This window comes from Sciurus carolinensis, chromosome 2 (genome assembly GCF_902686445.1).
Source record: "Sciurus carolinensis chromosome 2, mSciCar1.2, whole genome shotgun sequence".
Taxonomy (NCBI): domain Eukaryota; kingdom Metazoa; phylum Chordata; class Mammalia; order Rodentia; family Sciuridae; genus Sciurus; species Sciurus carolinensis.
In genome coordinates, this window is record NC_062214.1 from 133,103,338 (window position 1) to 133,128,285 (window position 24,948).

The 24,948-nt window shown below is 34.6% G+C and overlaps 1 protein-coding gene across 6 annotated transcripts in view; it reads right to left on the reverse strand.

The window, feature by feature from the left end:
* Positions 1-24,948, reverse strand: part of Hectd1 (HECT domain E3 ubiquitin protein ligase 1) — a 95,258-nt gene that overhangs the window by 46,420 nt on the left and 23,890 nt on the right. For all 6 annotated transcript variants that reach the window (XM_047541609.1, XM_047541611.1, XM_047541608.1 and 3 more), the window contains 9 exons: positions 18,305-18,532; positions 17,105-17,386; positions 16,736-17,006; positions 15,900-15,976; positions 15,506-15,604; positions 13,694-13,808; positions 12,691-12,865; positions 6,233-6,371; positions 5,874-6,044 (listed from right to left, as the gene is read on the reverse strand). In XM_047541609.1, coding sequence (XP_047397565.1) covers positions 5,874-6,044; positions 6,233-6,371; positions 12,691-12,865; positions 13,694-13,808; positions 15,506-15,604; positions 15,900-15,976; positions 16,736-17,006; positions 17,105-17,386; positions 18,305-18,532 — 1,557 coding nt within the window. The remainder of the gene's footprint in view (positions 1-5,873; positions 6,045-6,232; positions 6,372-12,690; positions 12,866-13,693; positions 13,809-15,505; positions 15,605-15,899; positions 15,977-16,735; positions 17,007-17,104; positions 17,387-18,304; positions 18,533-24,948) is intronic.

Genomic DNA, 24,948 nt, shown 5'->3' on the forward strand with positions numbered 1-24,948 from the left:
CAAAGAAATAATAAATGTTTAAGAAGACAGAAATGCTAATTACCCCAAATTGATCATTACACCCTGTATACACAAATCAAATTATCACAATGTGGCCCTCAAATGTGTAAAATTACTATGTGCTAATCAAAACCAAAAATAAATTCAAAGGCCCCATCCTTGGTCAACTAAATCAAATACACTATATCATTTCTATGATCATACAGATATTTTATTTAGAGCATTTTTTTTAAAAAAAATGAAGGGGCTGGGGAGATAGCTCAGTCGGTAGAGCGCTTGCCTTGCAAGCACAAGACCCTGGGTTCAATCCCCAGCACCGCCCCCCCCCCCAAAAAAAAAAGAAAAAAAAAATCAACCTGCAAACATTTTGTGACGTAGCCTAGGATCCTAAAAGTTTTTATTGGCATTTAAAGATTAAGAATGTTCACAAAAAATAGGGATTATGAATTTGTCTAAACCTAAGAATTTCTACTCTAGGGCAGGATAGATTAACAAGGACCAAGACTTTCACATCCATTGGAATCTACTATAAACTTGACAAGACATAAGAAAATAAGTATTTTCCAATATGGAACAACAGACAACACAGAACTGTGATTCCCCAAGAAAATGAAAACAATAAACTCAGAAACAATTTCCTGGTTGGGGTCACAGAAAGTGACAGGGGCGGGGGGACAACAAGTCCAGCAGTATAAATTGGGGATCAGAGTTTAAAGCCTTAGAGACAACTAGATTATTTTAAGAATGAGTTCAGGATTAGGGAAATAAGCAAAAAAAGACCTGCAGAAATCTGCAACATGGTTTCCAGAGTACTAGACCACTGAGGTATAGGGTCATGCTCTAAAGACTGAGCAAAGAACGACTAGAATGTTGTAAACTGAACAAGACTCAAAGATTATACAAAGTAACCAGACATTGTGGGTGTTATAAACAGCCAGGGCAGAAGACCTTCACAGAACATCCAAGACAGTTGGTGGAGATCTCAGAGGAATCACATATTAGGAATCATTTAAATTCTCTATAGTGAAAGCTATTCTAGAGCAACTCTAGTAAATCTTTAAAAAATAGTCCTGAGAGAAACTTAATTTTCTCCAAGACTAACAGTTTACCCTCAACATTCTTCAAGAAAAAACCCACAAAACTCAACACTCAACAATTAACAGTCAGAATGTCCAATATTCAATCAAAAAATACTGAACAAAGAAGCATGAAAATATGGTTTGTAATTAGCAGAAAGGAAACCCAGAGTAAGAGCTGACAGAACTATCAAACAAGGATGCTAAAACAAATAAAAATATTGTCAAGAATTTAAAGGGAAACATCAACATAAGGGAAAACCAGAAGAAAAAGATAAAAAATACAATACATAAAATGAAAATCTCCCTAGATGTGATCAGTGCAGGGAAAAAAAAAAAGACCTGCAGAATCAATCAGGCATGAAGCAAAACAAAAAAAGACTAGGGCAGGAATTTAAAAAAAAAAAAAAAAGAAGAGAATGCTTCTGTGACCTATGTAACAATAACAAGTAGTCTAAAGTGCGTGTAATTTGAGACCCAGGCAAAAGAGAAGAAACAAATATTTGAAGTATTAACAGTCAAATATATTCCAAATTGACAATTTGGAATGAAGAAAATTACAAGAACATCTAATCAAGCAGTAGTACACACATACAAAAGGGTGCAAAAGTGAACCCATAAATACTCCAGACATAGAAAGGTGCGTCAAAGTGAAAATGTTCAAAATCAGAGATAAAAGTCGTAAAAAATGGGCACAGAAGTAGATATATCCAAAGGAAACAACTTACCAGAATCTGTGTTAATAGGGCAGCATGAAACATTTTTAAAGTATTTGAAAATGATAAACTACAAGTACTGTAGGCACTGAAATTATTCATCAAAAATAAAGATGAAACGAGGGCTATGGATGGAGCTCAACGGTAGAGTGCTTGTTAGCATATTAAGACTTCGGATTCAACCCCCAGCATTTCCCTCCCCTCAAAAAAAGGTCAAATAGTATTTTTAGAACAACAGAGTCTAACAGAACAAAATTTTGATAAAGTACAACTCACTCATTTTTGTGTTTCTAGCATAATATTTCTCCCCGCCGCTGACAAGGCTGAAGATTAAACCTAGGGACACTATGCCACTGAGCCACATCTCTAGTCCCTTCTATTTTTATTTTGAGATAAGCTGTCACTAAATTGCCCAGGCTGGCCTTATAACTTGTGATCATCTTGCTTCAGTGTACCAAGCAGCTTGGATTACAAGGGTGACCATCACACCTAGCTATACTATAACATCTTAAAAATTCATTTAAGAAACTTTAACCTTTTAAAGATTCATTTAAGAAACCTTTGCCAAGGCCAAGGTATGAAGAGCAGAAGAGTTCCTTTTTTTCTCTGAAGTTTTACAATTTTAGTTTATATATTTCAGTATGCACTGCTGTTAATTCTTATAAATGGTGTATATGGTAAGGGTCGAGTTTCAATGTTTTGCATATATTATTCATTTGTTCATTTTTAAAAAGATTTTCATTTCCTGATTGAATTGTTTGAACGATTTTGCTAAATATCAATTGACCAAGAATATGTAAGTCATTAATCTATCTACAGACTACTGCCATACTTCTTGATGGCTGTTTTACAAAAGAACTGAAATCTTGCTTCAACTTTATTCCTTTCCAAGTTTGCATTGGCCACTGTAGATCCTTTGCATTCACATAAGAAATTTTAATCTGCTGATTTCTATAAAAAAGACTGCTGGGATCTTGGTTGTGATTGCTATAGCCTATTTCTTCAGAGAATAATTTCAATTGAGGTCAGGCGTTGACAGTATGTCTCAGTGGTTCAATCCCCACCACCAACAAAACAAAACAAAACAAAACAAAAAAACCCAAGGAATGAATATGGACAATACATTTGTTTTTTTCTTAAATGCCACAGTGATTCTGATAATTAACCAGATCTAAGAAATACACACATTCTTTCGCATCCCTCAGAATTTTGTATTTACTACCTATACCCTACTATATGCTCAAAACTAATACCATTTTATCACTAATATAGAGTAAGCATTCACTAAATGTTAGGAATAATTTTGCTGAAAACTAATTGATGGATAAGGTATATTTTAAATTTGCAGTCTATGGCAAAAATATCAATGAATATTGAAAGTAGTGTGTAAAACTTAATGAGAAACGCCATATTTACATGACCTCAAATTATCTTCTTACAAACTGCTTATTAATTACAGAAGGAAAAAGAATTACTTTACAGGGCTGGGGTTGTGGCTCAGTGGAAGAGCACTCGCCCAGCATGTGTGAGCACTGGGTTCAATCCTCAGCAACACATATAAAGAAATAAAATAAAGATCCATTGACAACTAAAAAATATTCAAAAGAGAGAGAGAGAGAGAGAGAGAGAGAGAGAGAGAGAGAGAATTACAGTAGAGAAACATGACAGACAAAGTCAATCAAGGGATTCAAGTTAACATCATCAGCAACAGAGTAAAGACGTGTTTCTGAGAAGGTACATTAGATAAGAAAAGAACAACATCACCTTTCTAATATTCCTACTAAAAATACATAAAATCTAATCACAAAGAAACACAAACAAATGCAAAGTGAAGCTCTTTATCTAAATTGTCCTCCCTTTTCAAAAACACCAAGGAATAGAGCAAGCAATCATGAAATTCTTCTGGAAGAATAAGAAATTCAGAACAGCTAAACCAATCCTTAGCAGGAAGAATGAAGCAGGGTATCACAATACCAGAACTTCAATTATACTAAAAAGCAATAGTAACAAAAATGGCATGGTACTGGAACCAAAATACACGGGTAGATCAATGGTACAGAAACAAACTCAAATAAATACAGTTTTCTCATACTAGACAAAGGTGCCAAAAACATACAATGGAGAAAAGACAGCCTGTTCAACAAATGGTATTAGGAAAACTGGAAATTCATATGCAGCAGAATGAAACTAAACCCCTATCTCTCACCCTGCACAAAACTCAAATCGAAATGGATCAAGGTCCTTGGAATCAGACCAGAGACCCTGCATATTATAGAAGAAAAAGTAGGTCCAAATCTTCATCATGTCGACTTAGAATCAGACTTCCTTAATATGACTGCCATAGCACAAGAAATAAAAGCAAGAATCAATAACTGGGATATATTCAAACTAAAAAGCTTTCTCTCAGTAAAGGAAACTATCAGCAATGTGAAGAGAGAGCCTACAGAGTGGGAGAAAATCTTTGCCACTCATACTTCAGATAGAGCACTAATTTCCAGAATATATAAAGAACTCAAAAACTACACCAAGAATACAAATAACCCAATCAACAAATGGGCTAAGGAAATGAACAGACACTTCACAGAAGATCTACAAGCAATCATCAGATAGATATATGAAAAAATGTTCAAAATCTCTAGTAATAAGAGAAATGCAAATCAAAACTACACTAAGATTCCATCTCACCCTAATTAGAATGGTGATTATCAAGAATACAAGCAACAGTAGGTGTTGGCGAGGATGTGGGGGAAAGGTACACTCATACATTGCTGGTGGGGTTGCAAATTAGTGCAGCCACTCTGGAAAGCAGTGTGGAGATTCCTTAGAAAACTTGGAATGGAACCACCATTTGACCCAGCTATCCCACTCCTAGGCCCATACCCAAAGAACTTAAAATCAGCATACTACAGAGATACAGCCACATCAATGTTCATAGCTGCTCAATTCATAATAGCCAGATGGTGGAACCAACCGAGATGCCCTTCAATTGATGAATGGATAAAGAAACTGTGGTATATATATACAATGGACTGTTACTCAGCCACAAAGAAGAATAAAATTATGGCATTTGCAGGCAAATGGATGAAACTGGAGAATATCATGCTAAGTGAGATAAGGCAATCTCAAAAAAACAAAGGACAAATGATCTCGCTGATAAGCGGATGATGACACATAATAGGGGGTGGGAGGGAGGTGAGAATGGAAGAAGGAGGGACTTTATGGAGGGAAAAGAGTGGTGGGAGGGGTGGGTAGGGGAGGAAAAAAATAACAGAATGAATCAAACACCATTACCCTATGTAAATGTATGATTACACAAATGGTATGCCTCTACTTCATGTACAACCAGAGAAACAAGTTGTACCCCATTTGTTTACAATTAAAAAAAAAAAAAGGACATCAAAGAAAAATATAAGACTGAATAAACTGTTATGTGTTCTCAGGAACATTATACCAAATGTAATGTGTGTTTCCTGGACTGGACTCTGAATGAGGGAAAAAAATTTTGCCGTTAAAGACATTAGGGAGGATGACAAAAATTGAATGCTGATTCTGGATTAAGTATCAGTTTTATATAAATACTAAAATTTTTTTTCACAATGCTAGGGATTAAACCCAGGGCATCACACACACTAGTTAAACACTCTACCACTGAGTTATATCCCTAGTCCTTAAGTATTAACTTTATGATTTTTGATAACTGTAATAATTGTACTAGAAATATATAAAAGAATGTGTGCTGAGGTTTTTCTGTTCTATTTTTGGTGAAGTATTTAGGTGTAAAAAGGGACATGATGTATCCAGCTTACCCTCAAATAATATTCTTAAAATGTATACATATACTCAAGTGTCTGTGAATATGCTAAATGGGGCAAAATATTAACTAGTGAATGTAGATATAAGGTATTCTGATATTCCTTAACTATGTTAGGAATTTTTCTGTTCACTTAAAAGAAAAATGACCAATTAAAAATAAATAATACTATTTCTTATTACAATTATTGTATCAAAAAAGCATAAACTGAATATACATTTCTTTAAAACAAACCCTATTCCTGATATCACTACCATTAAGATCACTCACTTTTTCTGGTTTTGATTCCTCTTCATTCTCGTCATCAGAGGAAGGACCTGCCAAAGTTGACACTTTGCTAATTACACCAAGTCTGGCTAGCTGATCCAAAAATATATCACCACCTTTATCTACTAGATCCCTTATGATCTGCAAAGCCAACAAGTGACCATCATCATCATCCTGGGGGGGGAAAAAAGGATACATGAAAGCAAGGAAATCAAGGGAAAATTATAAAAACAGCTTTAGTTGCCTAAACAAATAAAGCAATTTGCAGACAAAAGGATTTGCTAAAATTAACTTTTATTTTATTGATTACCATCTAAAGGGAATTAAAGCTATAAGAGTTTCAAGAAAGGTAAGAAACTGACCTCTTGATCAAGAACAGTTGCAGTGATTTCCACTAATATCGTAGGCAAATTGTGACCAACATCAGAATCACAAACTTCTTTTAATAGTGCTTCAGAGCAAAAATGAATCATTTTTCGAATTAGAGCAAGACTTGCTTTCCTTGAAAATAAAAAGAATAATTTTATGAAGCCAAGTTAAGAAGCTAAAATAAACCAAAGTGCAACTATGCATTAATGAAAACTAAAGTATCCAATAGTAAGGTGTTTTGTTTTTTGTGGTACTGAGGAATGAATTCAGGGATGTGTTACTTCATCCCCAGTCCTTTTTATTTTCTATTTTGTGATAGGTTCTCATTAAATTGCCCAAAGTGGTGTTGCACTTGCAATCCTCCTGCCTCAGTCTCATGCATTACTGAGATTACAGGTGTGCACCACTACGCCCAGTCAACATTGAACTCTGTATGCTGCTAAAACAAAGTACCTAATAAATACAAAAAAATTAGTATGCAATACTAACACAATAGTTTATGTTTACTACTGAGGTAATTGTACTTCCTATTATTAATATATTGAGCTCATAATAAACTTACTATTCTATGTTACATTTAACTAGTGTCACTGTTAACATGCCAGGTTAATTTTATAAGATCAAGTAAAAAATACTGCAATTACTATAAAATTAAATGGTATAACTTGTAACTAACATAAAATTTCCTATAACCCAATACAAAGCTCTAACAACTTCAAACACTTGGTAGTCTACATGAATAACAAACTCTGAATTAAAGTATTTCTGTCCTTTGTCATGTTCACTACAGCTATTTCTCATATAAATAGATACTAATAATCCCATACCCCAAAATATTCCCACTGTTAATCTGGCATATCTCTTTTCTCTTCTATTCACCCATTGCTTGCTTGGAACATGAAAGACACTTAATAAAGCCACACAAACTAACCTCAATTTGTTAATAAATAACCTGTTCTTTTAAATTATATGTACATTCACACTCACTGAAATTATAACAGACCAAGAAAAGACTGTTCTATTATGAGTCAATAATCAATTCATTTAACAATCTTTTTTGAGTATCTAACAATGTTCAGGATGCAAGCTGCAGATATCATTAAGCTTGAGGTGACTGGATGGAAGAATAGAGAAGTAAAAATTGCCATAAACATCCTAGAAAAACATCTAACAGCTATATTTCTACAGCATGGGTTCTCTACATATTTCATAGCTCTTTCTAGATGAATTCACAGCATTTTAATTGTTTTAATAAATGTGCCTTATTACACATTCAAGTACATTATAAAAATGTTAGGTGGACAGAGGACAAATTGTCCTAACAGGATTAGTACCTTGCAGTTTTTGTTAATGGCTATTTTTCATTATAAAATTAGAATTTCTCTATAATAGTTTTATATCACGATTTATTTGAATTAACAACAGCATAAGAATGTCTATTGGGGGCGGGGGTTATAGCTCAGTGGCAGAGCACTTGCCTAGCACATGTAAGGCTCTGGGTTCAATCTTCAGCAGCTCCACATGAAAAAATAAATTAAAAAAAAAAGAATGTCATTTGCCTGCTCTATCACATACTGAGCTGTTATGAGTTAGGAATGTGTTATATATAAACTCTTTGTATAATAAGGATAGAATCCCTTGGACATATTTGCTAATAAATACCAATCTGCTGGCATATTGTTTTTTTAATTTTTTTGTTGTATGTGGACACAATACCTTTATTTTTATGTGATGCTAAGGATCAAACCTCAGGGCCTCATGTGTGCCAGGCAAGTGCTCTACCACTGAGCCACAACCCCAGGCCAGGCTGGTATATTTATTTGGATTAAGAGTTTATATTTTGGTGCTATGGGAAATATTTGTTTTTGCCATATAGAAGTTTTTTAATATATGACAAATTTTAAATAACAGATTTAGCCAAGCATGGCAATGTGAGCCTCTAGTTTCAGCTACTGAGAATACTGAGGAAAGAGGACTCCTTGAGCTTAGGCGTTCCAAAGCCACCCTGGGCAACAGAGTAAAATCTCACCTCTCAAAAAAATAAAACACATTAGATAGGGTGGCATAACCCTGTAACCCCAGCTAAACTGGAGGCTAAGAGAGGAGGATCACCAGTTTGAAGCCAACCTGGGCAACTAGGCAAGACCCTGCAACAACAACAAAAAAAAGAGGTGGGTGGGAGGGTAGAGAATACAACTCAGTGGTAAAGCCCTTGCCCAGCACGTGCAAGGCCCTGGGTTCAATCTTTAGCACTGCAAAACAAAAACAAACAGAGGAAAAAACATATACAATAAAACAAAATGACAGATTAGAAAAAATACTTTTAGTTGTAGATGGACACAATAACTTTATTTATTTATTTTTATGTGGTGGTAGGGATCAAACCCAATGCCTCACACACATGTTAGGCAAATGTTCTACCACTGAGCCACAAAATCAGCCCCAAAATGTCAGATTTGACTAATGCAAACAACTTTCAAGTGGTTCTTCCAGGGGAGTGAAGGGAGGATAGGGGGCATGGAGATAGAAATGATAGTAGAATGAATTGGACATTATTACCCTCCGTGCATTATGATTATGTGACCTGTGTAACTCTACATCATGTGCAACCAGACAAATGAGAAGTTAAGCTTCATTTATGTATGATGTATCAAAATGCACTCTACTGTTATGTTTAACTAATTAGAATAAAAAATAATATTTTTAAAAAAGTAATTTTTTCAATCAAGGTCTAATTAGAGAACACTATGTTTTCCTAAGGGCTTTTTAAATTTTTATTTTAAATGCTCCAGAATTTGTGATTTAGAATAGACAAAAAAAAAAAAAAAAACTAAGCTTATTTTTAAAATCAAACTACAAAGATATTCTGGTACCATTTAATAATCATCCTTCCCCTAAATGATCAGAGAAACCTCCATTATAATACACTTAATTCCTGTTTATAACTGACTTTTTGAGGGATAGTATTCTTCTATTGATTAACACTCTTCTACTAGTTACAACAAATTTCATTACTAAAAGTTTACACTAGCTTTCCACACTTTTCTTTAATAATCTCACCTATTTATTCCTCCAGAAGAACCTTGGGATCTGTCAAGTTCTAAAACAAATTCTGTAGCTATTTTCTTTAGAACTGCATAACCTATAAATTAATTTTGGAAGAATTTTATATCTTGAGATTATTTAGTATTCTCATCCAAGAACAATTTCCCCCTTTATCCAACCAAGTGTACTTTTCTCAAATCCATTTAAAAAATAAATGGATGCTAAGGATCTGTGAATTGCTGAAAAGTAGATTCAATTTTTGTCCAGTTATTAACACAAGCTCCTAGGATGCTTACTTACCAGACCTCTTCAAAATTCAACGTAGCCTATCTTTTAAGACTAAGTAGAGAATTCCTTAGTGTAGCATCCTACAGAAGGAATAATTGGGTTTTTATAAAACTGATACTGCTAGTCACTGTTTTCAAGCCATCACTGTTCTGTTGTCTGCCCTTTATTCCCTGAACAGACATCATGCACAGTCCAATATAGATAGACAATAACTAATGTGAGTGTACATCAACATTCCTTTAACGCTCTGATTCAAAGTTGTTTACCCTTCAACAAGATTTTAATCCAAAATGGTAAAACCTGAGATTGTAAACTATTTCCCTTTAATACTGTTAAATAATTCCAAAATATGAACTATCATTTTTTATATATCTAAGATATTAGGCACTGTGCTAAAACGTGTAACATTTAATTTTTAATCTCACACCTGAAGAGAATTAAGTATAATTATCCTCATCTTAGAGATGAAACAACCAAGATGGAGTTTAGTTTTGTCCATGGTCACCTGTCTAGGAAGTGGCAATGCTAGCTAGCATTTGGACAGTTTGAGCTCATTCCACCACCTGAACTCTTAACTAAGACACACTGTCTTTCTAGTCATAATTCAATGTAGCCACTAATTTTTACCTGGTAGAATTTAGCATCAAATATGCTAAAGTTAAAATTATGTTCAGATAATCTCCAAATATTTAAAAGGATGATAGAAAACAATCACCTAATAAAACAATTCTGTATATAACAGCATACTTAATAATTTTCTGCTGGCATTATCACAAAGCAGTTCTATTCCAAATACATCTGAGGATTCTTTTACCAGTCCTCTAAAAATTTCAACCCAAACTGTCTTGTTTAAAATTAAACTCACTCATTTCTTAAGATGATTCAAGTCTTTTGTATTAAAAAAGACCAAAAAAGTGGCCCACTAACACCTACACTTCTGTAGCTTTATCTATTTCAGGAAGAATTAAAAACCAGGTTCTTAAATATTCACAGTAAACTATTTTGCTGCCAGCTTCTTCTCTCTTATTTAAAGAAGACTGGCCATAATACTGATATCTGAGAGACCTAAATCTTACAAAACTACAAATATCCTAAATTTAAACTGATTAAGATCAAATTCCCACTCAATCAAAAAGCTGGTATTTATCCCTTCACTCCCTCTTTTTCTTCATATCTAATTCATCACCAGTCCCTAAACAATCTATCTCCCAACAACTCAATCTATTCCCATTACTACTATCTGAAGTTTCTATTGTAGCAAACACTTAAGAGGTCTGTTTTCATTCTTGCCCTATGCCAATCCTTCTCTCTGCTAGATTGGCAAAGCTACCTTTATAAATCAAAAATCTAACTATGTCAAATTTCCTTATAGGTCTTTAATAATCCTTTAACTGTGGGTAAAGTACGCACATCACCCTCCCCTCAAAGGATTTCATAGGTCATAAAAAGCTCCCATCTACCTTTTTAACATTATTCACTGTACTTTCTAATCATGTCCTGTACTCCATTAATATAAAAATACTTTAAAAATTGGTAACAAAACGTTAATTCAACCATTCAGTAAATATATGAGGACCAAAACATAAAGCTCTATTCTATATCTCCTAGCCTCTATACAAATAGAGCAGTACACAAGCCAGCTCTCATGGTACTTATTTCAGAGGGGAGACAGACAATAAAACAAAAAAAAAAAAAACCAGCAAATTTTCAGACAGTGTAAGCTCTGTGAAGACAATAAAATATGACTGACATAAAAGGTATACTAGGTTGTACAGAATGGATAAGGCCCTGTTTGATCCCCAGCACCACAAAAATAAAAATTTTTTTAAAAATTTAAGTGTCATATCTGAATGGTAAAAACCAACCACCCATTCAGAAGATCTGGGGACAGAAAGTTTCAAGCAGATGGGAATAAAGGGCAAAAGCCTAAGGTAGAGATGTATTTGGAGTGTCCAAAAACAGAAAGAAGGCTAACAGAGTTAAGTGTAATGGGCTTGAGGTTAAACAGGGCTGAATGAGATCAGGAAGCTGGCTAAGAATTGTGAAGCCCTTGCAATCCTGAGAGTTAAGGAGGTGAGTTTTATTCACTGTCAACAAGAAGCAACTGAGGATTCAAAGAGGACAATGATATAGTATTAATTATAACTTAAAATGTGATTTAGCCTAATATGTGCAGATTGTAGAATTACATGAAAGAAAAAGAGACTCATTAAGAGGCTTCCATGGTAGTCAAGTTACAATCTACAGTAGCTTAGACCTCAGTATTAACAAAAAGTGATCAGAAATGGCAGGCTACAGATACACTGTAAAGGGAGTGCCACCAGTAAATGCTGCTAGATCAACTCATACCTCACTGTATTTGTACATACCATTCCCTACCCATTCTTCCAAATCTATCTGTCCTAGAAAATTAATAAGTAGCCTTTAAACCACAATTTAAATCTCAACTCTGATAAAACCTTTTCCAATTTGCCAAGGCCAATTATTTATTAAATGGTTTATATTCCCAAAGAACACTGACAGTGATTATGTCTCAGCTATCATGAACTACTCTGTATTGCTACATATTTCCTCACTGGTCTCCAAGGAAAATAAGCAAGACCTGCAGTAATCCAGGTCTCATTTGTCTGTGTAACTCCTCCAATGGCCATCTCACACTGATCCTACCAACAGGCCTCCAAAATTCAACAACTACTTGTTATATTAATCAAAATTTATCTAGTGAGTTAATACTCAGAGAGGTACTAAAACTGTGTTAAGAATCTATAGATCTAGGGGTTGGGGTCCTGGCTTAGTGACAGAGCACTTGCCTATCACGTGTGAGGCACTGGGTTCCATCCCTAGCATCACATCAAAAATTCTAAATGAACAAAACAAAGGTATTGTGTTCATCTACAACTAAAAAAAAACTAAGGATCTAATTCTCTTGATTTTTTAAAAATATTTTCTCTTAAAACAGATCATCAGAAGGAGAGGATTTCCTCACATCTAATCAAATTTTTATTCTCACTATACCTTTTTAATGTTAAAATAAATCTCTAAGACTTCAGGAAAGGGGAGATAAATAAAACCATATAGCTGAAACAATTTAACAAATACAAATAGCATGAATAACTACCTTATTGAAGGCAGCATAGTTTGCTGAAACGTTTGTGCAAACACTGGCAATAACCTTTTCAAGTATATTGGTGCCATTTCTGGATCTCCTTTGGGCTCATTACATTCTTCTTCATCTTTGTTGGTATCTTTTTTTTTCTTATCATCTCCTTTATTAACTGGACACATCCAATCACCTGCAGACAAAATATCGTTCAAAGAAATACTTTTTTGGAAACTTTTCTTTTTAAGAAAAAAATACCTTAAGATAAATCCACTTCAAACTACAATTACCTAGGTGCTGGGGCTATACAGCTCTGTATTAAGGTACTTGCCTACAATCCCCACCATTGGAGGGGGGGAGCTATAATCATCTCTAACAATAAATAAACTGAAACTAGAACATTTTATCTATTACCAGTGTTTTTATATTAATAGCTTTTTAACACAGGGGCTTGAACCCAGGAGCACTTTACCACTGAACTACATCCCCAGTTCCTTTTTTTTCTTGTCTTTTCTTTTGAGACAGGGTCTTACTAAGTTGCTGAGCCTGGCCTCAAACTTGTGATTCTCCTGCCTTAACCTCTTGAGTCACTGGAATTACAGGTATGTGCTACAGTACCCAGCAAAGAATATTAATATCTTCAATGAGTTGAATAAATAATTAAGAAAATAATTTTGGATACACAATTTGATTCCAGAAACTATTTTGTAGAATATCTACATTCGTCAACTCTACAAAAACTGAAAAATCTGACCAGATTACTTCATCTACATGATATCCAAGTATTCTTTATCTGACAGTCTCAAATCCCTTTAACTTTTTAGGTTTTGATCATTCTGGAATCATGTAGTCATAGTCTCAAGAACACAGAACATTAAACTGTTTATCAAATGTAAGGATATATGTACATAGTAAGTGTTGATTTATATAATGATAAGGTGTCTACAAAAAGCTACTTCCATGGGAAGTGAAGCTGAAAAGTAATACCAGATGGCCTAAAAGCAAAGAATTTACTACTCACCTGGAGACTGAAGAATAGCTACTACTTCACTATGGCCCCTTTCTCGAGCTTTATCTAAAGGAGTTTTCCCATCTTCATCTCTCAGATCTGGATTTGCACCATGCCGTAACAGAGTCTTGAGAAGAAAAGCATTTAATTTGAATACAACAATACCTGATTTCTTTGACATCAACTTTGCACTCTAAAGATTTGCAGAATTACTAAAATCATGCAGGTACTAATCCAAATCTATTCATCACCCTAAAACGAGTTATTCATATCTTGAAAAAACTTTAGATTAATTTTATTTGGTTATTTATTATCCCTCAAATTAAGTTACGTTCCAATTTGCCAAATAATCATCAAGAACTGTCCTTCACCTCTATTCCCACCATATCACCCTAAACCTGGCATCATAATCCCATGATGAAGGACTTACTAAATCACAATGGCTCACTAAAAACTTTTTCATTAACTGGCTGACTTTAAAAACATCTACAATGGGGCTGGGGAACAGCACACTGGTAGCATGCCTGCCTAGCATGCATGACATCCTGGGTTGGATCCCCGGCACCTTAAAAAATATCACAATGCACTTTTAGATACATAAGCTATGTTGTACTATAATAATGAATCATCTTTAAAAAATTAAAATATCTGAAATCCTGAAATAGGTCTGGGGTGTAGCTCAGTGGTAGAACTCTCCTGCGTTCAATCCCCAGTACCACAAAAAAGTAAATTAATACATAAAGATTTTACTGCACTGTAAAGGTGACAATAATGGCAGCTATCATCGGAGCACCTAAGATGTGCTATCACAATAAATGCTTTAAATGTATTTTTTTCTAATTCTCAAAATAATCTTGCTAGGAGTATAAACCCATTTCACAGGAAAAAAAAAAAAAATTCAAGTCAAAACTTAAGAAACTTGCCCTAGGGCACACAGCTTTTTTTATGTGTGAGGTGAACCTGAATCCAGGTGTGCCTGAATTCAAAGTGGAGTAGCCTTGCATTATGCCAAATTAATTCACAACAGACAGATTCTGGAGGCCCAGATCATACATTTAATTTGATTTTTTTCCATTTGACCTCTTGGAATCTCAATTTCTCTACCTATAAAAAGAAACCCCTGAAGTAGGAGTCAAAAATGCTGATTCTTCTAAAAACACAGTATCTGCTTTACTGACAAAAACAACAAATATATTTACACTTATTTGTTGACAAGAGTAAGAAATCAGAAACAAACACATGTTCACCATTAGGTGACTGGTTGAATTAACTTGTATATCCACAAGGGCTAAGTATGCAGATGTAGAAAGTTCTCTATATCCTAATGGGGAGTGGTTTCCAATATATATTACTAAATGAAAGAAAGAACAGACTGGTATATATGTTTTATTTTCCATAAAAAGGAAATAAGCATATTATATATTTGTGTTTTTACTTGAATCTATATTAAGAAGCACTGAAAAAAATATTAATAAAAAACATTCACTGCTAGGAACAGTGATGCACACCTATAAACCCCAGAGACTTGGGAGGCTGAGGCAGAAATAGTGCAAGTTCAAGGAGAGCATCAGCAACTGAATGGGAATTTTTCTCAAATGAGGAAAAAAAGGGGAGTTGGAGATGTAGCTCAGTGGTAAAGTGCCGAGTTCAATCCCCAGCAACGCAAAACAAAAACGAAAACAAAAATTTATAGTGGAAAAGGGGGAATGGAATGGATGGAAATAGTATGGAAGCATAACTTAGCAGAATGAAAGTTTTCATATCACTGTAATTTCTGAACCCTGCAATTGTTACAGATTAATAATTTAAAAACCTGGCTTTTACCTTTGCTACTTGAGGTCTTCCAAAACATGCAGCATAATGTAAGGATGATGACCTTTGACCCCTATTAACATCAGCACCTCTCTCACAAAGAAATTCTACCTGTAAAATGATAAAGAACCATAAAGTTGCTATATTAATTCCTCTATCCTTAATTTAAAGCCCTAGCTCTGTAGGGCATGGTGGCACATGCCTATAGTTCCAGCAACTAGGGAGGCTAAGGATGGAGGACGGCAAGTTCAAGTTCAAGGCCAGCCTCAGCAACTTAGCAAGACCCTATCTCAAAATAAAAAATAAAAAGAACTGGGGATGTAACTCTGTGGTACAGTGCCCCTGGGTTCAATTTCCAATATCAATAAATAAATAGAAAGATAATAGCTCTTATTTATTAGCTTACCATTTCCTGAGTTCCAAAAGCAGAGGCCCAATTTAATAGAGTCTGACCCACGTCGTCCATAAAATTTACTTCAAAGGCTAAAAGTTTGAAGGAAAAAAAATTATTTTCAAAGCCAAAAAATTCTGAACTTTTCTAAAATTTGAATCATTTAAAGACTATTATTAATAATCCACCACATACAGAGGAAAGAAAATTTTAAATATCGAAATCAACTGTAAAGTAGTATATAATCAGCATACCTAAGATCAGCTAAGAAAAAGCATTCTAAAATTTTTAAACCACTGGGATTCATAAGGCTTTACACCTTAAAAATAAACATGAAGGAAAAATTAAAGTATACAGTTCAACAGCATACTACTTGCATAACACAACCATATAAAAGAAGCCAATCCACACACATAATCCAAAAAAATAAGTTTGATGTACCAGAAGCAACTTTTGTAAATTTATACTTGTTCATCACCTCATGCAATAGGCTAAAAAAACTTATTATATATTCCTATAATTTACTCATGTTAATTTCCAGCAATCTTGATAAAATAGCCCTAAATTCAACCTGCAATTCACATTATAACTGGCAAAATCTCCTTCAGGTGATTAAAAAAACGTTAATTTCAAATTCTATAGACATTTCACTCATTCAACAAGCATCCATCCAGGTCCTACCATACATGAAAGGCTGATAATTATGCCACTGTATATAAAAGGGAGAATATTCAAGGGGTTAGTCACAGCATGCACAACTGCTAAGAAAACTGTCCAAAACTAAGAAACTAAAAATTGACTATAATTCCTTATCTCAGAGTTTTTATATTTAAAAAATTATATTTTCTGACCTCCTGTGTCAATTGCATCTATAAGTGCATCCGTATCTTTACTTCGAATACAGTCTATAAGCTGCCGATGTGAGCGCTCCCCAGAACTATCTAATCTCCGGAGTCCTGGAATTCTGCCTGTAGACCCAGCACTAGATTTAGGCAAAGCCTTTCTTCCTTCAAATAACAGCACCAAGAGAAGGTCAACCAAGCGCATGGTATCAAGCACGCATCTTTCATCACCCTGTAATGCACTTTCAATTGAATCTGGAAGCTCTGACCTCAGGAGATCCTAGAAAGAAAATGATAGAAAAAAGTTTAACACATTTGCATTACACAAAAATACTTTTTCTAAAAGACTAAAGAGCAAAAATTCAAAAACACTCTTACGTGTGTTACTACTGGAGAGCCTCTGCAAAGTGTCGAGAGCAGACTTACAATTGTTGATACCTGGTTACTCAATTTGGAATCTGCAGTTGCAGAAGGAGCACCAGTGGTACTTCGACCTGGTTTGCATGCTGATGATGGTCCTGATACAGTACCACCAGCAGCAGCCATTCTCGATAACAGTTCCTCTGTTAATCCATGCTTGGCTAAAGGAGCTGGGTCAACACCCCGACGGGTAAATCGGTCAGCTAGTGATGCAAAACATCGTAGGGCTCCATCTGAAACCTAGTAATGTAAAGAACAGGCACTTGGATAAAATTCACCTAAAAAGGGCTAGTACTGGGCTGGGGCTGTACCTCAGTGGCAGAGTGCTTGCCTAGCATGTTGTGAAGCACAAGCTAAGGTTTGATCCTTAGCACCACATAAAAATAAACAAATAAAATAAAGGCATTCTGTCGATCTACAACTACAAAAAATAAAAAATAAAAAAAAAGAAATGCTTTTAAAAGGGGTGCTACTACTGATCATTTTAATTCTGACACTTATTATAAGACAGGGAGATTTAGCAAAGTGATAAAGTGTATAATCTGTCTAGATTTGGATCATGGCTCCATATTCTGCTGTGTGACCTGAGGAAGTTATCTAACTGCCTAAGGACTCAGTTCCCTCAAACTGTAAAACTGCTATGATAATGGTACTTATATCTCATTGTGTCAGCTTAAATAAGAGAACATAAGAATGTAGCAGTAAAAGATCAAAATATTATTACCATGTACAACTTTGCCAAGATAATAATATATGACTTATCAACTGAAATAATTTCTAAATAGTAAAATGGCATGAAAAGTCAAGTCTTATTTTCTAAACTATGTTAATTCAATAAAGGTTTACAAATAAGATCATAAATAGTTACTTTACTTTACTGAAATCTACCTTATTTTCAGTCAACAAAACTGTACTAATCAACAAAATAATAGAGTATAAGTACAACTGTAAAAATGTTTACATATTTCCATAACATAACACAATCACTTTTATAATTAAAAAATATTTTACTGCCAAAAAATTATCAGATATAAAATGAGAAAAAAAATGGGATTATCTCAAGTAAAAAGTTCAAATTATAGTATATCAGTCATAAATAGAGAATATTATAAAAATCACTTTTTGAAAACTGAAAGTATACAATAGCAATTTATTTACCTGATGATCTTCATGTTTTAATAAACTAGACAGAGATTCTACACAAATTTCTAATGAAGAATCTTGAGGTTCCATTTTGCCACAGAGTCTTGATACCACAGCCATCGCAGAGTGCAAAGTGTCTTTATGAACCAAGTGTCCACTGTCACGAATGAAGGTAAGCACACAATTCAAACCTCCAGCCTCAAAGACAGCTCCTGACTCACGAGTGCATATCAGTTCCAGAACCTAAAAACAGTGAAAGAAATTAACAAAAAGTAGGTGCAGTGGAACAAGTCTATAATCCCAGCAACTCCAAAGGCTGAGGCAGGAGGATCACAAGTTCAAGGTCAGCCTCAGAAACTTGGCAAGATCCTGTCTCAAAAAAATAAAGAAAGAAAAATTTAAAAGTAAAATAAAAAAAGGGTTGGGGGTATAGTTCAGTGGTGGATGACCCCTGAGTTAGAGCCCCTATACCACACCAAAAAATAAATAAATAAAATACAAGACTAATTTTAACTTGATACAATGAAACAAAATATAAATGTACTCTCCATCCATTAGTACTCACATTAAAAAAGGTAAATAGACAAAATTAATTTTAATAACACTTTTAACTTAACCTAATATATACAAGGCATTATCATTGTAATGTATAATCAATTTTAAAAATTACTGATATATTTTACATTTTGATGTGCTATCTTCAAAAGTCACATGTATATTTTATATTTACAACACATGGCAATTTGGAGTAGCCGTATTTAAAATACTTAAGCCACACTGAAGTTAGTTGTATATGAGGTTTCAATGATGAAACTTATACACAACAAACTAATGAATTATATGTAATTCAGTAAAAGGGTATAAGCTCTTATACATTAAAAAGAAAACACTGGATAGCCGGACACAGTGGCACATGCCTGTAATCCCAGAGGCTTGGGAGGCTGAGGCAGGAGAATTGTGAGTTCAAAGACAGCCTCAGCAACTTAGCAAGGCCCTAAGCAACTTAGCAAGAACCTGTTCAAACTAAAAAGCTTTCTCTCAGCAAAGGAAACTATCAGCAATGTGAAGAAAGAGCCTACAGAGTGGGAGAAAATCTTTGCCACTCATACTTCAGATAGAGCACTAATTTCCAGAATATATAAAGAATTCAAAAAACTCTACACCAAGAATACAAATAACCCAATCAACAAATGGGCTAAGGAAATGAACAGAAACTTCACAGAAGATCTACAAGCAATCAACAGATATATGAAAAAATGTTCAAAATCTCTAGTAATAAGAGAAATGCAAATCAAAACTACACTAAGATTCCATCTCACCCTAATTAGAATGGTGATTATCAAGAATACAAGCAACAATAGGTGTTGGCGAGGATGTGGGGGAAAGGTACACTCATACATTGCTGGTGGGGTTGCAAATTAGTGCAGCCACTCTGGAAAGCAGTGTGGAGATTCCTTAGAAAACCTGGAATGGAACCACCATTTGACCCAGCTATCCCACTCCTAGGCCCATACCCAAAGAACTTAAAATCAGCATACTACAGAGATACAGCCACATCAATGTTCATAGCTGCTCAATTCATAATAGCCAGATGGTGGAACCAACCGAGATGCCCTTCAATTGATGAATGGATAAAGAAACTGTGGTATATATATACAATGGACTGTTACTCAGCCACAAAGAAGAATAAAATTATGGCATTTGCAGGCAAATGGATGAAACTGGAGAATACCATGCTAAGTGAGATAAGGCAATCTCAAAAAAAACAAAGGACGAATGATCTCGCTGATAAGCGGATGATGACACATAATAGGGGGTGGGAGGGAGGTGAGAATGGAAGAAGGAGGGACTTTATGGAGGGAAAAGAGTGGTGGGAGGGGTGGGTAGGGGAGGAAAAAATAACAGAATGAATCGAACACCATTACCCTATGTAAATGTATGATTACTCAAATGGTATGCCTCTATTTCAAGTACAGAGAAATACGATGTACCCCATTTGTTTACAATAAGAAAAATTTTTAAATAATAAATAAATAAATAAATAAATAGGGCAGGGGATGTGGCTGAGTGGTTAAACACCCATAGATTGAATTCCTGGTACCAAAAAAAAAAAAAAAAAGTTGGATAAATGCTAGCAATTACTATTTCTCACCATCCTCACACTTAATTTACAAATATCAAAACATCAAAACTCCACTTTCAGCATGGCACAGTGATGCAAACCTATAATTCCAATGACTCAGGAGGATCACAAGTTCAAGACCAGTCTCAGCAATTTGGTAAGGCTCTAAAGCAACTTAGTGAGACCCTATATCAATATAAAAAATAAATATGGCTCAGTGGTAAAAAAAACTCTGGTTCAGTCTCTAATACCAAAAATAAAATAACATTTTACTTTTACTTCTAAATTATGCTGTCTAAGGTGTTCAGGTATAACTAACAGGGTTCATCAATCTTAAAGGCATAAGAGAAATTTAAGACTTTATCCAATAAGCAAGAAAAGCCTAAAGTTAGAATATAATATAATCAAATTTTCAGCTAATAACTGTACAGAATGGGATATGAGGAAGTTATAGGTAAATGTGAAGATTCAAGTATTAATATTTAACAGACGATGAGGGGCTAGCTAAAGTAATAACAGTAGGAACAAACAGTAGAAAATAAACTAAAAAAGGACCTGAACATCAACTATATGTGTGGTGTGGAAGAAAAGTAAAAAGAACAAGTTTCTGTCTTGACTGACTGGGTGGAATTTAATGCCAATTAACAAACAGGAGTTTACCTGCCATGAAAGATAATGAGGTGAGACATCCAATCAGAGATGTCCAGTAAGGCCTTGAATAAGGAACCCAGAATTCAATAGTGGTCAAGGATAAAGATAAAGATGCAAGAATATAGGCATAAATGGTACTGAAGTGATTGATGAGATTGTCTAGGAAAATAAATGTAGTTTTAAAAGTAAAAACAAGAATTTAGAAAATACTAGGAAATATCACAACAGACACCACTGAAATATATAACATAAATGAGAAGCTACTTTGATAATCTATATTCCAACAAAATAGAAAACACCAAAGACATACACAAATTTCTAGAGACATATGATCTTCCCAAACTGAACCAGGAGGACATACACAATTTAAACAGATCAATTTCAAGCAATGAAATAGAAGAAGCCATCAAAAGCCTACCAACCAAGAAAAGCCCAGGACCAGATGGATTCTCAGCTGAGTTCTACAAGACCTTCAAAGAAGAACTCATTCCAATACTTCTCAAAGTATTCCAGGAAATAGAAAAGGAGGGAACCCTACCGAACTCATTCTATAAAGTTAATATCACCCTCATACCCAAACCAGACAAAGACACATCAAGGAAAGAAAATTTTAGACCAATATCCTTGATGAATATAGAAGCAAAAATCCTTAACAAAATCCTGGTAAACCATATCCAAAAACATATTAAGAAGATAGTGCACCACAATCAAGAGGGGTTCATCCCAGGAATGCAAGGTTGGTTTAACATCCATAAATCAATAAATGTAATCCATCATATCAATAGACTTAAGGATAAGAATCAATGGTTATTTCAATTGACACAGAAAAAGCATTCAACAAAATACAAAACCCCTTCATGCTCAAAACACTAGAAAAAATAGGGATAGTAGGAACATACCTGAACATTGTTAAGGCTATTTATGCTAAGCCCATGGCCAATATCATTCTTAATGGAGAAAAACTGAAAGCATTCTCTTTAAAAACTGGAACAAGACAGGGATGCCCTCTTTCACCACTTCTATTCAACATCATACTTGAAATACTAGCCAGAGCAATTAGACAAACTAAAGAAATTAAAGGGATACGAACAGGAAAAGAGAAACTCAAGCTGTCACTATTTGCTGATGACAAGATTCTCTATTTAGAGGATCCAAAAAACTCCTCCAGAAAAACTTCTAGACCTCATAAGTGAATGTAGCAAAATAGGATATAAAATAAACATTCATAAATCTAAAGCATTTTTATACATAAGCAATGAAACATCTGAAAGGGAAATGAGGAAAACAACTCCACTCACAATAGTCTCAAAAAAAAAAAAAAACTTGGGAATCAATCTAACCAAAGAGGTGAAAGATCTTTACAATGAAAACTACAAAACATTGAAGAAAGAAACTGAAGAAGACCTTAGAAGATGGAAAGATCTCCCATGTTCTTGGACAGGTAGAATTAATATTATCAAAATGGCCATACTTTCAAAGGCACTATACAAATTTAATGCAATCCCAATTAAAATCCCTATGACATTTCTCACAGAAACAGAAAAAGCAATCATGAAATTCATCTGGAAGAACAAAAGATCCAGAATAGCAAAAGCAAACCTGGGTAGGAAGAGTGATGCAGGAGGTATCACAATACCAGACCTTAAACTCTACTATAGAGCAATAGTAACAAAAACAGCATGGAATTGGCACCAAAACAGACAGGTAGACCAATGGTACAGGATCGAAGACACAGATATAAGTACAGTTATCTCAGACCAGACAAAGGTGCCAAAAACTTACAATGGAAAAAAGATAGCCTCTTCAACAAATGGTGCTGGCAAAACTAGAAATCCATATGCAGTAAAATGAAATTAAACCCCTATATCTCACCCTGTACAAAACTCAACTCAAAATGGATCAAGGATCTAGAAATTAGACTTGAGACCCTTCACCAAATAGAAGAAAAAGTAGACCTGAATCTCCATCATGTTGGCTTAGGACCAGACTTCCTTAACAAGACCCCCATAGCGCAAGAAACAAAAGCAAGAATCAAAAACTGGGATAGATTCAAAGTAAAAAGCTTTTTTTCTCAGCAAAGGAAACAATCAATAATGTGAAAAGAGAGCCTACAGAGTGGGAGAAAATCTTTTCCACACACACTTCAGACAGAGCACTCATCTCCAAAGTTTATAAAGAACTTAAAAAACTTTACACCCAAAATACAAAGAACCCAATCAACAAATGGGCTAAGAAAATGGGCAGACACTTCACAGAAGAAGATATACAGGTGATCAACAAATACAGGAAAAAGTGCTCATCATTCCTGTAGTTAGAGAAATGCAAATTAAAACCACCCTAAGATTTCATCTAACTCCACTTAGAATGGCTATTATCAAGAACACAAGCAATAATAAGTGTTGGCATGGATGTGGGGAAAAAGGCACATTCATACATTGCTGGTAGAGTTGCAAATTAGTGCAGCCACTCTGGAAAGCAGTATGGAGATTCCTCAGAAAGTTTGGAATGGACCCACCATTTGACCCAGCTATCCCACTCCTCGGTTTATACCCAAATGACTTAAAATCAGCATACTACAGTGATGCAGCCACATCAATGTTCACAGCAGCTCAATTCACAATAGCTAGATTGTGGAACCAATCTAAATGCCCTTCAAAAGATGAATGGATAAAGAAACTGTGGCATATAAACACAATGGACTATTACTCAGCCATAAAGAAGAATAAAATTATGGTATTTACTAGTAAATGAATGAAGGTGGAAAATATCATGCTAAGTGAAAAAGGCCAAGTCAAAAAACCAAAGGCCGAATGTTTCCTCTGATAAGTGCATGACAATATATAATGAGGTAGGGTGGCAGCGGGGAGGGGAGAGAAGAATGAATGAACTTTGGATGGTGTAGAGAAAAATGGGGTGGAAGGGGTTGGAAAACAGAAAGATAGTAGAATGAAACAGACAGTATTACCCTATGTGTATGTATGATTACATGAATGGTATGAATCTACATTGTGTACAACCATAGAAATGAAAAGTTGTACCCCATTGTGTACAATGAATCAAAATGCAGTCTGTAAAATTAAAAAAGATTAAAAAAAATACTATCAATTGAATGGATAAAGAAACTGTGGTATATATATACAATAGAATATTACTCAGTCATAAAAAAGAATAAAATTATGGCATTTGCTGGTAAATGGATGAAGATGGAAAATATCATGCTAAGTGAAATAGGCCAAGCCCAAAAAACCAAAAGCCAAAGGTTTTCTCTGATAAGTGGATGACAATACATAATGAGGTGGGGTGGAAGCGGGGAGAGGAAAGAATGCAGGAACTTTGGATGGTGTAGAGGAAAATGGGGCAGGAGGGAATAGAAAGATAATAGAATGAGACAGTATTACCCTATGTGTATGTATGATTACATGAATGGTGTGAATCTACATTGTGTACAACCAAAGAAATGAAGAGTCGTACCATATTTGTGTTCAATCAAAATGCAGTCTGTAAAAATAAAAAAAAAAAGTGAATGCAAAAAAGTTAAAAAGAAAATACTATCATTTAAGAATGAATTAAATAAGAATCTGCCAAAAAGAAAAAAGGAAAAAAAAGCAGGTGTGACAAAATCTAAAGGATAAAGTTTCAAAAAGAATGAAATAATAACTAATATCAAACACTACCAAGATCTAGTAAGTTAAGGGCTGCAAAAAGTCCACAGTTTGGTAACAGAGATGCTACTGATAACCTTTCTCCCATAGATTCAGGGGAGTTAAACAAGCACAAACTTAATTTTTGTGGGCTGAATAGTGACTAAGTGTAAACCTCTTGCTACTCTTCCTAACAGCATGATTATGAATAGGAAGAGGACAACTAAAGTGGAATCCACAGTCAA